This window comes from Camelina sativa, chromosome 19, assembly GCF_030686135.1.
Source record: "Camelina sativa cultivar CO46 ecotype springtype chromosome 19, ASM3068613v1".
Lineage (NCBI taxonomy): Eukaryota > Viridiplantae > Streptophyta > Magnoliopsida > Brassicales > Brassicaceae > Camelina > Camelina sativa.
In genome coordinates, this window is record NC_141898.1 from 27,918,256 (window position 1) to 27,935,438 (window position 17,183).

A 17,183-nucleotide genomic window follows, 5' to 3' on the forward strand; every position below is an offset into this window, starting at 1 on the left:
AACAGGAAAACATACTAAAAATTCGAGTTCGAGTATAAGATAGAGAAGAGGGTTCCAAGATATAAAGTTCGGCGATAAGGCCTAAGGCTTAGAGGTACGGTACATTACTGACCTTATGGTTTACGGGGAACGGGGTATTTGCATCTGCATAAGCATTTATAAAGCTTCGGTTGGTCTAGTTGGTCGGAGGAAAGGGGGTGCGGCTTGGAAGTGGATCGGGTACCACTAGGTTCACCGTGATACGACCAAACTGATGCACATGCTACCTCCTTACCGGTCAGCGTACCACCCGGAGTGTCCATGTACGGACGGCATGGTCGGAGAAAAGTAAACACGGCTCGGCGGCTGGCCCCGAATGTGTACAGATATCTGGGTACACCTTTGAACTGATGCGCGGGATAACTCTCTACCGGCCAACTGCTGTACTGGACTGATATTATGACTTATCATGCATTGCATGACATTGTACGGCCTTGCATGGCCTAAGAGAAATGTTATTTATGGCTACTTGGATTTCAGGAAAGGAGTGTGATCGCGGAAAGGGAAGTGCTTAGGCGCGAGACTCATGGACGGGAAGATGAGTGGTGGTGTTAAGGGTAGCTAGGATCAATTATACAACTTGTACTAGCTTATTATGCAAACTCACGAATTGTATCGACTCCTTTGATTACTTAATGTAATATCAAATGTTTGTTTTACTCTAAGTATTATATCATATAGACTCTATGTAATGTATCACTGTGCGAATGAACATTGTTTAAAGAATGGGCCCTAAAATATGACTAAGTAGCGTAATGGGACGAGAGAACCTCTCCGGCCATAGATGGTCGGGGTCAGGGTCTTTCAAGTTGATATCAGAGCATGCTTGGTTCTAGGACCGGTAGTGTGGGTTTTGGGTATCACACCACTCATCGTCTTAGTGGGATCTCGCGGTAATTGTTCTTACTGTTTGCGGTCTATTTAACTTAGCCATGACTAATGCATAAATTTTGTAGATGGGTAAGAGCAGCAAGGAAAAGAAAAAGAAGGGCAAGGAAGTGGCCAATGAGACCATTGGCGCCGCTGAGACATTAGTCGACGTGGAGCCAAGGAACACGGACACCCATAATCCAACCGGACCTGAGGCTGGAGAGAAACAACCGGATAATGATAAGCCGGAGAGTAGCGGTGCTACGAACGTGAATGGGCAACCAAATGCCGTACCATCATCCCAGGAACAGGGGGAAACGATGAAGGCCATGATGGCACAGCAGGACGTGCTCACAAAGGCGTTAGTACCGGATCCTGTGGTACCAACGGTACATAGCAAGATTGTTACGGGGACCATCGGAGTAAGTCTTGAAGATTCTCCGAGAAACAGAAAGGACCACTTGGATGCGTTGGAGCGTGTCTCAAGACTGAGGACGAAACATTTCCTGGGAAGTATGGATCCAATCGTGGCTGATGAGTGGAGGAGTCGACTTGTAAGAAACTTCAACTCTACTTGCTGCCCGGAGGAGTATCAAAAGGACATTGTCGTCCGTTTCCTTGAAGAGGAAGCACATGACTTGTGGGTATCGGTTGAGAAACGTACATGTGGTCAAGTCCTAACCTATGCAGACTTTGAGAAAGAATTCAACAAGAAATTCTTTCCCCCGAAGGCTTGGGACCGACTGGAAAGTGCGTACTTGAACCTGGTACAAGGGGATATGACGGTACGTGCGTATGATGCTGAATTCAGCCGCCTTAGGCACTTTGTGGGAAAGGAAATCGAGGATGAGAAAGCACAAGTCCGTCACTTTATCCGCGGACTAAGGGTGGACATCCGCAACCATTGCGTGAACAGTGTCTTTAACTCGGTCGTGGAAGTAGTGGAAAGGGCAGCCATGATTGAAGCCCAAAGCTAAGTATGGGGAGTGCAAGACTTGTGGAATGTACCAAAGCGGTTCTTGCTGGAATGCCGTGGCTGCATGCGGTTGTTATGGAGGTAAGGATCATGAGATCCGGAACTGTCCAAGGATGGAAAATGGCAATGGGCAAGGTCCTGCTACTTGTGCAGGAAAGAGGGAGATTTTAGGAGGGAATGTCCGAAGCTTTATGAGGGAAGACAGACCCATCAGCGTGGGAACCGTAGCGAGGAATCCTTACCGCCACCACCAAAGAGACAAGCTGTTGCACCACGCGTGTATGATCTGTCCGAGGAAACTGCCGCTGGGAATTTCAGGGCGATTACTGGTGTGTAACGAGAACCTTTCTAAGTTCAATTTGTGCATTACATAGCATAATAATGCATGTGAATGGGGGATATGGGTACTTAGCATTCTAGATGAATGTGTAGGGACGTTAAGTATAGGCGGTGTGGAAACGCACACCTTGTTTGATTCGGGGGGAACACACTGTTTTGTGAGCCTAGAATTGATAGGGAAAGGTGGGTTCAGACGAGAACCAAGCACTAGATATGGATTGGTCCGAGCAGCCGGCGGGCAGGTGATGTACCCGTACGGTGTAGTTCGCGGCATCTCGGTCATCGTCAATGGTTTTGATATGCCTACTGACCTGATCATTGTTCCACTCATGAAGCACGATGTTATCTTGGGATGGACTGGTTGGGAAAGTACAAGGCTCACATTGGTTGTCACTGAGGGAGAGTAAACTTTGAGGGAAAGGAAGGAACATGGAGATTCCAGGGAATAAGATCAACTTCGTGAAGTTTGATCATCTCGACAATCCAGGCGGAAAGGATGCTGGAGAAAGGTTATGAGGCATACTTAGCCACAATCACAACCAAGGAAGTTGGGGAAAATACGGAACTGGATGATATTCCAATAGCCAACGAATTTGCCGATGTGTTTGAAGCGGTATGGGGAGTGCCGCCGGATAGGTCAGATCCGTTCACCATCGAGCTAGAACCAGGGATGACCCCTATATCTAAAGCGCCTTATCGGATGGTACCGGCAGAAATAAGTACCCATTGCCCCGGATAGATGAGCTGTTGGATAATCTTCGAGGTGCAAAGTGGTTCTCGAAGATAGACTTGGCCTCGGGGTACCATCAAATTCCGATAGAACCATCAGACATTCGGAAAATTGTTTTTCGGACGAGGTACGACCACTTTGAGTTTGTGGTCATGCCGTTCGGACTGACCAATGCACAGACAGCCTTCATGAAGATGATGAATGGTGTGTTCTGAGAGTTCTTAGACGAGTTTGTCATCATCTTTATTGATGACATACTTGTTTACTCGAAGGATTGGGAGGCCCATACTTGTGTTCTGAGAGTATCAGCTCGGTCTGTGGTCGATCGGCGAGTTGATAATGGGGTCGGATTGTTTTATCGGATCAGGCTCTGATACCAAGACCGATGAGTCGATCGAGGTACCAAGGTATGACCGACAGGTCAACTAGTGGCACGTCCGATGCCAAGCTTCGGGAACATGAGTGGTTTGGGAAGCCGATAGCGCAACCGATCACCATGCACTGAAGGGGCTATAAGTCCCCATCCCTAATGTGTGCAAAGCCTGTGAGGTTGGTTGGTTATGGCTATGCACAAAGGGAAGGTAAGGGGTAAAGTTACATTTTGCTGCGTATAATGGTTTACAAGGCTAGGCCACAGGCTAAAGCTAAGTAAACGAATCAATGGATGTTCAGCCGGGAAGGGAAGCCATGACCGCGGACGCTGGGACGTCCGGGTCAGGGTCTTGAAAGACCCCATCCCCGGCCAACTATGGCCGGAGAGGTTCTCCCGTCGCTTTACACTACTTAGTCATATTTTAGGGCCCATTCCTTTAAACAATGTTCGTTTGCACATTCTGTGATTCATAAATAATCCTTATGATATAATACTTAGAGTAATAAATATTCGATATTCGTTAAGTAATCAAAGGATTCGATACAACTTATGAGTTTGCATAATAAGCTAGAACAAGTTGTATAATCGATCCTATCTACCCTTCACACCACCACTCATCTTCCCGGCCATGAGTCCCGCGCCTAAGCACTTCCTTTCCCGCGATCACCCTCCTTTCCTGAAACCAAGTAGGCATCAATAACATTCCCTTTCCCGCTGTACATGTCATGCAATGCACGCTAGGTACTAATAACTGTCCAGTACAGAGATCGGCCGGTAGAGAGTTATCCTGCGCATCAGTTCGAACGGTGTACTGGGGGTCTGTACCGATCCCTGTCCAACCGCCGAGCCGCGTTTACTTTTCTCCGCCCGAATTGTCCGTACTTGGACACCCCGGAGGGTACGCTGATCGGTAGGGAGGTAGCATGCGCATCAGTTCGGTTGGTTCACGGCGAACCTGGCGGTTCCCGATCCACTACCGAGCCGCACCCCCTTTCCTCCGACCAACTGGACCAACCGAAGCATTCCTTATGCTTATGTTTGATGCACTACCCCAATTCCCAGAGCCTATATGGACGGTACTGTACCGTACCTCCGACCCTTATTACCCTTCTCGCCGAACTCTTTATTTCTCGGATCCTTCTTCCTGATCTTTACTCGTACTCTCGAGTTTTTGGTGTATTTTTCAGTATCCGAACGTGTCCTCAGAATGAGAGGATCGCCCCCTTTATATAGGGTCCTGGGCCGCGGTTTTGGCCCCAAAAGGCACCCTTCGGACGAATCCGTTCATTCACTCCTGTTCGCTCATGTACGCTCGCCGTACCCGTTCGGCCATGACCTTTAGGCCGTGCCCTTTCGGTCCCGAGCTCCCAGCTGGTCAGTGAACTGTCCACTGTCGTCCAGCTGGTCGAGCTGGGTCGAGCTGGGTCGAGCTTCCTGGCAGCTGGACGAGCTGACACTAGCTGGCCGAGCTGACCGCAGCTGGCCTCAAGCTATCCAGAGCTGGCCGAGAGCTGTCCGGAGCTGGCCCGGAGCTGTCCGGACCTGGCCCGAAGCTGTCCGGAGCTGACCAATACTTGTCCCATACTTGGCTCGTTTTCTCCCCTTGACCGAGCTAACGAGTAGCTCTTCCCCGACTTGTCCGAGATCACCCTTCCATCCCGGACCAAGCCATGGCCTACGATCCTATTCAGGATCGCGGGCGTTACAAGTCTCCCCCCCTTGAAGGGGATTCGTCCCCGAATCCGGATCAAGTTGATCTTCACTCATCTCCTTGAACCACTTAGGAAAATCGGCCTTCATCTTGTTTTCAGTTTCCCAAGTAGCTTCTTCCCGTCCGCTGCAGTTCCACAAGATTTTTACCATGTTCATCTTCTTCCTGCGCATTTCCTTTACCATTCGATCAATGATCCGAATAGGTGTCGCTTCCACGGTCAAGTTCTCTTGCAACTCGGCCGGAACATCTTCGACCACTTCATCCTCTTCTCTTAGGCATTTCCGAAGTTGAGATACATGGAACACCTTGTGGAAAGCGTCTAACTTTGGTGGTAACTCCAGCTTGTACGCCACCGTACCTACCCGTTCAAGTACCTTGTACGGACCAACGTACCTTGGGCTCAACTTTTTCCTCTTAGTGAAACGCCCTTTTCCCTTATAGGTCATGGCCTTAAGGTACACCAAGTCACCCACTTCAAACTCCAACTGTTTCCGACGCTTGTCCCCATAACTTTTCTGTCGGTTTTGGGCTTCTTTCAACTTGATTTTTAAGAACCTTAGCTTGTCGGCCGTTTCGTCCACAATCCCGGGTCCGAATAACGTCCGTTCCCCAACCGGCGTCCAGCACAAAGGCGTTCGACATGCTCGGCCATATAGTGCTTCATAAGGTGACATTCCGATACTAGCTTGGTAGCTATTGTTGTATGCGAATTCCACCAAGTTCAAGTAACTTTCCCAGCCTCCACCCCAATCCAGTACGCATGCTCGCAACATATCCTCAAGCGTCTGAATTGTTCTTTCGGATTGCCCGTCCGTCTGTGGGTGGTACGCTGTACTCAAGTTCACCCTTGTTCCCAGGGCCTTTTGAAAAGCTTTCCAGAATAGCGAGGTAAACCGTGTATCACGGTCTGAGACAATGCTCACCGGTACCCCGTGAAGCCGGACAATCTCTTCCATGTACCTGGCCGCGATCACTTCGGCCCCATCCGTTTCCGCGATTGCGATGAAGTGTGCAGATTTGGTCAATCTGTCAACCACTACCCAGACTGCATCGTGTTTCCACTTGCTCATAGGCAACCCAGTCACGAAGTCCATGGTCACATGATCCCATTTCCATTCCGGCATGGGTAGACTTTGGACCAAACCGCTCGGTACCTGATGCTCGGCCTTAACGAGTTGACAGGTTTTACACTTAGCAACCCACGCGGCCACATCTCTTTTCATTCCCTTCCAGTGATAGTATCGTTTCAGATCGCGATACATCTTGGTCGAACCGGGGTGGATTGAGAACTTAGACTGGTGCGCTTCCCTTAGGATTTCGTCCCTTAGTTCCTTACTTTGCGGCACACACACCCGTCCATTCACCACAATGGTTCCATTGTTCGATGTTTGGAACTCAGTCTTATTATTCTCCGCCCAACCCTTTAGTTCCTTGTCCTTTTCCTGAGCCAAACGAATTCTACTAAGTAGGTCCGCTTGATCAGCTGCCCCTAAGCCCAATGGCTCCACTTCTCCCGACAATGCATTTAGATGCAAGGTCCCCAGCATATTAACCTATGCTTCCTGATTTTTCTCAGCTTCCACATCGAAGCGTCTCCTACTCAAAGCATCGGCGACTTGATTCGCCTTTCCCGGTTGATAGGCAATATCCAAGTCATAGTCCGCGACAAACTCCATCCACCGTCTTTGCCTTAGATTTAACTCTGGCTGGGTGAATATGTATTTCAGACTCTTGTGGTCGGTGAAGATTTGAACCTTGGCTCCATAGAGATATGAACGCCAAATCTTCAATGCGAACACCACCGCGGCCATCTTTAAGTCGTGCGTTGGGTAATTCCTCTCGTGCTTACGCAGTTGCCTTGAAGCATATGCGATTACACTGCCCCTTTGCATTAACACACAACCTAGCCCGGTTATAGAGGCGTTAGTGTACACTATGTACGGCTCGTCCGTTTCCGGCAACACCAGTACCGGAGCACTTGTGAGCATCGCCTTTAACTCCGCGAAACTTTTCTCGCATTCCTCCGTCCATAGGAACTTGGTATCTTTCCCCGTCAATCGCGTCATTGGCTGAGTCATACCCGCAAAGCCTTTGACGAATCTTCGGTAATATCCCGCCAACCCAAGAAAGCTCCTTATCTCGGTGGCATTCCTCGGACGTGGCCAGTCCTTTATCGACTTGATCTTTTCCGGATCCACGGACACTCCTTGGTCCGAGACAATGTGTCCAAGGAACCCGACACTCTTTTGCCAAAACGAGCATTTGCTTAATTTCGCGAAAAGCTTTTGTTCCCTTAACCGCACCAAAACTGCCCTTAAATGATTCTGATGAGTCTCCCAATCCTTCGAGTAGACAAGTATGTCATCAATGAAAATGATTACAAACTCGTCCAAGAATTCCCGGAAGACACCATTCATCATCTTCATGAAGGCTGCCGGTGCATTGGTCAATCCGAACGGCATAACCACAAACTCAAAGTGGCCGTACCTCGTCCGGAAAGCCGTTTTCCGAATGTCCGATGGCTCTATCGGAATTTGATGGTACCCCGAGGCCAAGTCTATCTTTGAGAACCACTTTGCACTTCAGAGGTTATCCAACAACTCGTCTATCCGGGGCAATGGGTACTTATTCTTCACCGTAACCCTATTCAGCCCCCGGTAATCAATACATAGCCTAAAGCTACCATCCTTTTTCTTCACAAACAAGACCGGTGCACCCCAAGGTGAACTACTTGGTCTGATAAACCCTTTTTCCAACAATTCTTCCAATTGTTTCTTTAACTCCGCCATTTCTGCCGGTGCCATCCGGTAAGGCGCTTTAGATATAGGGGTCGTCCCCGGTTCCAGCTCGATGGTGAACGGATCTGATCTATCCGGCGGCACTCCCCGTACCGCTTCAAACACATTGGCAAATTCATTGGCTACCGGAATCTCATCCAGTTCCTTATTTTCCCCAACTTCCTTTGTTGTGATTGTGGCTAAGTACGCCTCACAACCTTTCTCCAGCATCCTTTCCGCCTGGATTGCTGAGATGATCAAACTTCCCGAAGTTGATCTTATTCCCTGGAATCTCAATGTTCCTTCCTTTCCCTCAAAATTTACTCTCCCTCGGTGACAGTCAAGGTGAGCCTTGTACTTTCCCAACCAGTCCATCCCCAAGATAACATCATGTTTCATGAGTGGCACAATGATTAGGTCAGTAGGCATATCCACACCATTGACAATGACCGAGATGCCAAACTACACCGTACGGGAACATCACCTGCCCGCCGGCTGCTCGGACCATTCCATATTCGGTGTTTGGTTCTCTCTGGAACCCACCTTTTCCTATCATTTCTGGGCTCACAAAACAGTGTGTGGCCCCCGAATCAAACAAGGTGTGCGTTTCCACACCTCCTATACTTAAGGTCCCTACACATTCCTCTAGAATGCTAAGTACCCTTATCCCCATAGACATGCACCATGATGCTATGTAATGCACGAATTGAACTAGAAAGGGTTCTCGTTACATACCAGTAATCGCCCTGTAGTTCCCATCGGCAGTTTCCTCAGACAGCTCATACACGCGTGGTGCAACAGCCTGTCTCTTTGGTGGTGGCGGTAAAGATTCCTCGCCACGGTTTCCCCGTTGATCAAGCTTTGGACATTCCCTTTTAAAATGTCCCTCCTTCCCGCACAAGTAGCAGGTCCTTGGCCCATTGCCATTGTCCATCCTTGGACAGTTTCGGATCTCATGGTCCTTACTTCCACAGCGTCCGCATGCACCCACGGTCTTCCAGCAAGAACCGCTGTGGTACTTTTCGTAAGTCTTGCACTCCCCATACCTGGGTTCAGACCTTGCGTTATCCACCTTGTCCCACTTCCTCTTTCGGTCGGTGGTTTTGGCTGGGTGAGTCGAACGAGAAGAAACTTTCTCGCGTTTGAGCTGTTTCTCTTCCTCTATCCCAGCTTCGATCATAGCCGCCCTTTCCACCACTTCCACGACCGAGTTAAAGACACCGTTCACGCAATGGTTGCGGATGTCTACCCTTAGTCCACGGATAAAGCGACGTACTTGTGCTTTCTCATCCTCAATTTCCTTTCCCACAAAGCGCCTAAGGCGACTGAACTCAACGTCATACGCGCGTACCGTCATCTCCCCTTGTACCAGGTTCAGGTACTTGCTTTCCAGTCGATCCCAAGCCTCCGGGGGAAAGAATTTCTTGTTGAATTCTATCTTGAAGTCCGCATAGGTTAGGACTTGACCACCTGTACGTTTCTCCACTGATACCCACCAGTCATGGGCTTCCTCTTCCAGGAAATGGACAGCAATGTCCTTTTGATACTCCTCCGGGCAGCGAGTGGAGTTGAAATTTCTTACGAGTCGACTCCTCCACTCGTCAGCCACAATCGGGTCCGTACTACCCGAGAAATGTTTTGTCTTTAGCCTTGTGACATGCTCCAGTGCATCAAGGTAGTCCTTTCTCTTTCTCGGAGAATCTCCAGGACCTACCCCAATGGTCCCCGCAACAATCTTGCTACGTACCGTTGGTACCACAGGATCCGGTACCAACGCCTTTGTGAGCACGTCCAGCTGTGCCATCATGGCCTTCATCGTTTCCCACTGTTCCTGGGACGATGGTACAACATTCGGTTGCCTATTCACGTCCGTAGCTCCGCTACTCTCCGGCTTATCATTATCCGGTTGTTTTTCTCCAGCCTCAGGTCCGACTGCAATCAGGGTGTCCGTGTTCCCTACGTCCGCATCGACCATAGTCTCCGCGTCCTTGGTCCCATCGACCATAGTCTCCGCGTCCATGGTCCCATCGGCCACCTCCTTGCCTTTTCTTTTCTTTTCCTTGCTGCTCTTACCCATCTGCAAAATTATGCATTAGTCACGGCTAAATTAACAAACCGCAAACAGTAAGAACAACTACCGCGAGATCCCATGAAGCCGATGAGTGGTGATGCCCCAAACCCGCACTACCGGTCCTAGAACCAAGCATGCTCTGATACCAACTTGAAAGACCCCATCCCCGGCCAACTATGGCCGGAGAGGTTCTCCCGTCGCTTTACACTACTTAGTCATATTTTAGGGCCCATTCCTTTAAACAATGTTCGTTTGCACATTCTGTGATTCATAAATAATCCTTATGATATAATACTTAGAGTAATAAATATTCGATATTCGTTAAGTAATCAAAGGATTCGATACAACTTATGAGTTTGCATAATAAGCTAGAACAAGTTGTATAATCGATCCTATCTACCCTTCACACCACCACTCATCTTCCCGGCCATGAGTCCCGCGCCTAAGCACTTCCTTTCCCGCGATCACCCTCCTTTCCTGAAACCAAGTAGGCATCAATAACATTCCCTTTCCCGCTGTACATGTCATGCAATGCACGCTAGGTACTAATAACTGTCCAGTACAGAGATCGGCCGGTAGAGAGTTATCCCGCGCATCAGTTCGAACGGTGTACTGGGGGTCTGTACCGATCCCTGTCCAACCGCCGAGCCGCGTTTACTTTTCTCCGTCCGAATTGTCCGTACTTGGACACCCCGGAGGGTACGCTGATCGGTAGGGAGGTAGCATGCGCATCAGTTCGGTTGGTTCACGGCGAACCTGGCGGTTCCCGATCCACTACCGAGCCGCACCCCCTTTCCTCCGACCAACTGGACCAACCGAAGCATTCCTTTTGCTTATGTTTGATGCACTACCCCAATTCCCAGAGCCTATATGGACGGTACTGTACCGTACCTCCGACCCTTATTACCCTTCTCGCCGAACTCTTTATTTCTCGGATCCTTCTTCCTGATCTTTACTCGTACTCTCGAGTTTTTGGTGTATTTTTCAGTATCCGAACGTGTCCTCAGAATGAGAGGATCGCCCCCTTTATATAGGGTCCTGGGCCGCGGTTTTGGCCCCAAAAGGCACCCTTCGGACGAATCCGTTCATTCACTCCTGTTCGCTCATGTACGCTCGCCGTACCCGTTCGGCCATGACCTTTAGGCCGTGCCCTTTCGGTCCCGAGCTCCCAGCTGGTCAGTGAACTGTCCACTGTCGTCCAGCTGGTCGAGCTGGGTCGAGCTGGGTCGAGCTTCCTGGCAGCTGGACGAGCTGACACTAGCTGGCCGAGCTGACCGCAGCTGGCCTCAAGCTATCCAGAGCTGGCCGAGAGCTGTCCGGAGCTGGCCCGGAGCTGTCCGGACCTGGCCCGAAGCTGTCCGGAGCTGACCAATACTTGTCCCATACTTGGCTCGTTTTCTCCCCTTGACCGAGCTAACGAGTAGCTCTTCCCCGACTTGTCCGAGATCACCCTTCCATCCTGGACCAAGCCATGGCCTACGATCCTATTCAGGATCGCGGGCGTTACAGGTCTTTCATGTGGTTTCCGTAAGTTGTGGTGGTTACCCTAGGGTGTGGTTCCCTAGGATGTTCTATGGACGTGGCCAGTCCTTTATCAACTTGATATTTTCCGGATCCCAGACACTCCTTGTCCGAGACAATGTGTCCAAGGAAACCAACACTCCTTTGCCAAAACGAGCATTTTCTTAACTTTGTGAAAAGCTTACGCTCTCTTACCGCTCCAAGACTGCCCTCAAGTGATTCTGATGGGTTTCCCAATCGTTCGAATAAACTACTATGTCATCAATGAAGATGATGACAAACTCGTCTAAGAATTCTCGAAATACACCATTCATCATCTTAAAGAAGGCTGCTGGTGCGTTTTTCAATCCGAATGGCAAGACCACAAACTAAAAGTGGTCGTACCTTGTTTGAAAAGCCGTTTTCTGAATGTCCGTTGGGTCTATTGGAATTAGATGAAACCCCGCGGCCAAGTCTATCTTCGAGAACCACTTTGTACCTCGAAGATTATCCAACAATACATCTATCCGGGGTAATGGGTACTTATTTTTCACTGTAACCCTATTCAGCCCCTGGTAATCAATGCATAGCCAGAAGCTACCATCCTTTTTCTTTTCGAATAAGACCGGTGCACCCCATGGTGAACTACTTGGTCTGATAAACCCTTTCTCCAACAATTGTCCCAATTTTTTTTTTAACTCCGCCATTTATGCTGGTGCCATCTGGTAAGGCACTTTTGATATAGGGTTCGTACCTGGTTCTAGCTCGATGGTAAATGGATCTGACTTATCTGGCCGCACTCCCCGTACCACTTCAATCACATCAGCAAACTCACTTTCTATCGGAATATCTTTCAACTACGCATTTTCCCCAACTTATGTTGTTATTATTGAGGCTAAGTACGCCTTACATCCTTTCTCCAGCATCGTTTCCGCTTGGATTGCCGAGATAACCAAACTTCCTGAAGTTGATCTTATTCCTTGGAATCTCAATGTTCCTTCTTTCCTTTCAAAGTTTACTCGCCCTCGATGACAATCAATGTGAGCCTTGTACTTTCCAAACCAGTCCATCCCCAAGATAACATCGTGTTTCATGAGTGGAACAATGATCAGATAAGTAGGCATATCAACACCATTGACGATAACCAAGATTCCCCGAACCATACCGGACGGGTACATTGCCTGCCCGCTGGCTGCTCGGACCATTCCATATCTAGTGTTTGGTACCTTACTGAACCCACCTTCCCTATCATTTCAGGGCTCACCAAACAATGTGTCGCCCCCAATCAAACAAGGTGTGCGTTTCCACACCACCTAAACTTAAGGTCCCTACGAATTCCTCTAGAATGCTAAGTATCCATATCCCCCTTTCACATGCATTATGATGCTATGTAATGCAAGAACTGAACTTAGAAAGGTTCTCGTAACATACCAGTAATTGCCCTGAAATCCCCAGCAGCAGTTTCCTCAGACAGCTCGTACACGCATGGTGCGACAGCCTGTCTCTTTGGTGGTGGCGGTAAAGAATCCTCGCCACGGAACCCACGTTGGTGGGTCAGTCTTCACACGTCAAGCTTCGGACATTCCCTCCTAAAATGTCCCTCTTTTCCGCACATATAGCAAGTCCCTGGCCCATCGCCATTTTCCAACCTTAGACAGTTCTGGATCGCATGATCCTTGCTCCAGCAGCAACCACATGCACCTACAGCCTTCCAGCAAGAACCACTATGGTGCTTTCCGCAATTCCTACACTCTCCATACTTAGCGTCGGACCTTGCGTTGTCCACCTTATGCAATTTTCTCTTCCTGTCCGTGGTTTTGGCTGGGTGGGTCGAACGCAAAGAAACCCTCTCGTGCCTAAGTTGTTTCTCTTCCTCCATACCAACTTCGATCATTGCTTCCCTTTCCACCAATTCAACGACCGTGTTAAAGACACCGGTCAAGCAATGGTTGCAGATTGCCACCCTTAGTCCTTGGATAAAAGGACGGACTTGTGCTTTCTCATCCTCGATATCCTTTCCAACATAGCGCCTAAAGCGGCTAAATTCAACATAATATGCACGCACCGTCATATCCCCTTGTACCAGGTTTAGGTACGCACTTTCCAGTCGGTCCCATGCCTCCGCTGGAAACAATTTCCTTTTGAATTCCGCCTCAAAGTCCGCAAAGGTTAGGACTTGACCACCTTTCCGTTTCTCAACCGTCAACTACCAGTTATGTGCTTCCTCTTCAAGGAAATGGACGGTAATGTCATTTTGATACTCCTCCGGGTAGCGAGTGGAATTAAAATTTCTCACAAGTCGACTCCTCCACTCGTCAGCCGATTGAATCCGAACTCCCTGGGAAATGATTTGTCCTCAGTCTAGAGACATGCTCCAACACATCCAAGTAGTCCCTTCTCTTTGTCGGAGAATCCTCATGACTACTTCAGTGGTCTCTGTAACAATCTTGCTACGCACCGCTAGTACCACAGGATCCAGTACCAAGGCCTTTGTGAGCACGTCCAACTGTGCCATCATTGCCTTCATCGTATGCCATTGTTCCTGGGACGATGGTACTGCATTTGGTTGCCCATTTACATCGGTGGCACCACTACTTTCCAGAATATCATTATCAGGTTGCTTCTCTCCAGCCACAGGTCCAGCTGGTTTCTGGGCGTCCATGTTTCCTGCCCCCGCGTTGACTACTGTCTCTGTGGCGTCAATGGTCTCATCGGCCAGCCCCTTGTCCTTCTTCTTCTTTTCCTTGTTCTCTTACCCATCTGCAAAACTCATGCATTTTAGTCATGGTTAAGTTAAATAAACCGCTAACGGTAAGAACATCTACCGCGAGATCCCATTAAGCCGATGAATGGTGATACCCAAAACCCGCACTACCAGTCCTAGAACCAAGCCTGCTCTGATACCAACTTGAAAGACCCCGACCCCAAACATTCTACTGCCGGTGAGGTTCTCTCGTCCTTTACTTGCTACTTAGTCATATTCTATGGTCCATTCTTTAATATAGTTCATTCGCATATTCTGAGATTCAATACGTAGTGTCTATAAGATATAAATTAGAGTAAAGCAAACACTCATATATTGTATTAAATAATCAAAGGATTCGATACAACTTATGAGTTTGCATATAAGCTAGTACAAGCTGTATAATCGATCATAGCTACCCTTACACCACCACTCATCTTCTCGGCCATGAGTCTTGCGCCTAAGCAGTTCCTTTTCCATGATCACTCTCCGTTACTGAAATCCAAGTAGCCATCAATAACATTTCCCTTAGGTCGTACAATGTCATGCAATGCACGCTAAGCTATAATATCCGCCCAGTACAGTAGTTGGCCGGTAGAGAGTTATCATGCGCATCAGTTTGACGGTGTATTGAGGTATCTGTACAGATCCCCAGTCCAACCGCCGAGCCGCGTTTACTTTTTTCCCTTTCCTCCGACCAACAGGACCAACCGAAGCATTATAAATGCTTATGTAGATGCAACTACCCTGTCCCTCAAAACCCATAAGGTTGGTACTGTACCGTACCTCCGACCCTCAACCTTACTCGCCGAACTCTCAGTCTTGGAAACCTTCTTCTCTATTGTGTACTCGTTCTTTCTCGAGTTTTTGTTATGTTTTCTGTTTCCGATGGTGTGTTTGGAATGAAGGCCATGCATCTATATATAGGGTTCTGGCTGAATTCTAGGCCCCAAAAGGTACCTATCTATCAAGTAGGTTGAGCTCCTTGGCAGCTGGCCGAAGTCTAGGCCCCAAAAGGTACCTATCCATCAAGCTGGGTTGAGCTCCTTGGCAGCTGGCCGAGCTACGGGTAGCTGACTGGCAGCTGGGTTGCTGACGCTAGCTGGTCGAGCTGACACTAGCTGGACAACAGCTGGTCGGCAGCTGGTCAAACTGTACGTAGCTGGTCGAGAGCTGGTCATGTTGTCCCTAGCTAGTTGAGAGCTGTCCATGATGGCTGATCTCTATTCCCGTACTTGGCTCGGTTTCTCCCACTGTCCGAGCTAATGAGCAGCTCCTACTAGACTTGTCTGAGACTTCCCTGCCATTCTCGGACCAAGTCACGGCCTACGATCCTATGCAGGATCGCAACATTACATCTACCAAGTTATTAACCTTGCCCAAGGTTCATTTGTTTTACCTTGATTAAAAGCAGTTTTAAGTTTGTGTTTGCTTTGTTTTGAGTTTGCTTTGTTTGCTTTCTTTAAACTAGCTTGTTAGTTAAGTTGTTTCATAAAACAATCATTTGTTACGTTTAGATTGAGGATATTTATGTATTCTTAGTGTTTGAATCTTTGCAAATTTGTGGTTCGATATTAAATGAATAGAGATAAGTACTACATCAATTTGGCATTGTTGCCCATTTGCAATAGATTTCACCATTAGGATTTAATCTTTGCTTGAGCCTAAACATTTTCTTTACATTATTACTTACTTGGTTTGCTTTGGTGTTTTGGATTCTCTTTTGCAAGGTGTATGAACTTGAGAAGTCAAGGCTAAGCCAATTTAGTTGAGTGTGTTGAAGACATTTGCCGTTTTGAATGAGAGAATCGCTGGCTAGCATGACAAGATATGGAGAAAAACCCTCCTCCTGTTGATGGTCATAATGGAAATGACCAGCCCAATGTTGAAAAAGCTCATATCCATCCTCCAAGACAACCAAGAGTCACTGGCACCTTTGATGAACCGAACATTCATGGGCACTGCATGGGGACTAGAGCACCGCTTGTTGAGAACAATAACTATAAGATCAAGTCAAGTCTTATCAACATGGTGCAAAGCTCAAAGTTCCATGGCTTACCTATGGAAGACCCTCTTGACCACTTGGATCAGTTTGATATGATGTGCGGAACAATCAAAATCAATTGTATCTCTAAAGATGCATTCAAACTCTGCCTCTTTCCATTTTCTCTTGGAGACCGAGCTAGAACTCTGGAGAAGAACCTACCAGTGGGATGAGTCACCTCTTGGGATCAATGCAAGAGAGCTTTCCTATCCTAGTTCTTCTCTCCTACAAGAACAAAAGGCTAAGAAATGAAATATCAAGCTTTGCTCAAAAGGGAAATGAGAGTTTTAGTGAAGCATGAGAGAGATTCAAGAGCTATATTATTCAATGTTCTCATCATGGTTTCTCTAAAGAATCTATTCTAAGTACAGTACACAAAGGGGTACTCCCAAAGATAAGAATGTTGGTTGATACAGCAAGTAATGGTGATTTCCTATGTTGTTGTTGGTATGACCTTAGTGGAGAATCTTGATCAAAGTGATGGAAATTATTGGGAGGATTATGATATAACTCCAAGGGATCATTCTGATATTAATGAGTAGCACGACAAGGAGATCAAAGGCATTGAATGACAAGATGGATAAGATGATTCTTGCTCTACTTCGCCAACTACTAGAAGGTCAAGGAAGAAGTGCTATTGAGTTGGCCACTCAAAAATGAAAGCTATGCACACCAAGGTTGATGAGGTGTATAGAGTGTTAAATGCTAAGATTGAGAGGTTGCAAACACAGGTCCATGGAAAATCTTCCTCTTCTACAAAGTGGCCAATGGGTTCATTGCCGGGAAAACCAGAACCAAACCCAAAAGAGTATATTAATGCCGTCACACTTAGAAGTTGTAAGACTCAGCCTACTCAAGAGATCAATAGGTACATTGAGCCTAAGGGAGGGGAGGTAGTGGTTGAGAATGAAGATGAAGATGAGTTGATAGAAAAAGATTGTGGTAAAGACATAGAAGCTGAAAAGGTTGTGGTTGACAAAGGGAAGATAAAATGGTTGAGGAACCAA

The 17,183-nt window shown here is 47.9% G+C and overlaps 1 protein-coding gene and 1 non-coding gene across 2 annotated transcripts; both read right to left on the bottom strand.

Moving 5' to 3' along the window:
* Window positions 1–7,623: 7,623 nt before the first annotated feature.
* On the bottom strand, window positions 7,624–8,247 carry LOC147921208 (uncharacterized). The gene has a single exon (XM_087501382.1). It carries the CDS (start codon window positions 8,245–8,247, stop codon window positions 7,624–7,626), a length of 624 nt encoding a protein of 207 aa, XP_087357508.1.
* Window positions 8,248–16,414: 8,167 nt separating this feature from the next.
* On the bottom strand, window positions 16,415–16,521 carry LOC147921209 (small nucleolar RNA R71). The gene has a single exon (XR_015591831.1). It is a non-coding gene; the product is annotated as a small nucleolar RNA R71 (small nucleolar RNA).
* Between the last annotated feature and the right edge of the window lie 662 nt (window positions 16,522–17,183).

Excerpts from the sequence above, each read along its gene's own strand:
- LOC147921208 (XM_087501382.1), bottom strand. The coding sequence starts at position 8,247 with ATGCCTACTGACCTAATCATTGTGCCACTCATGAAACATGATGTTATC.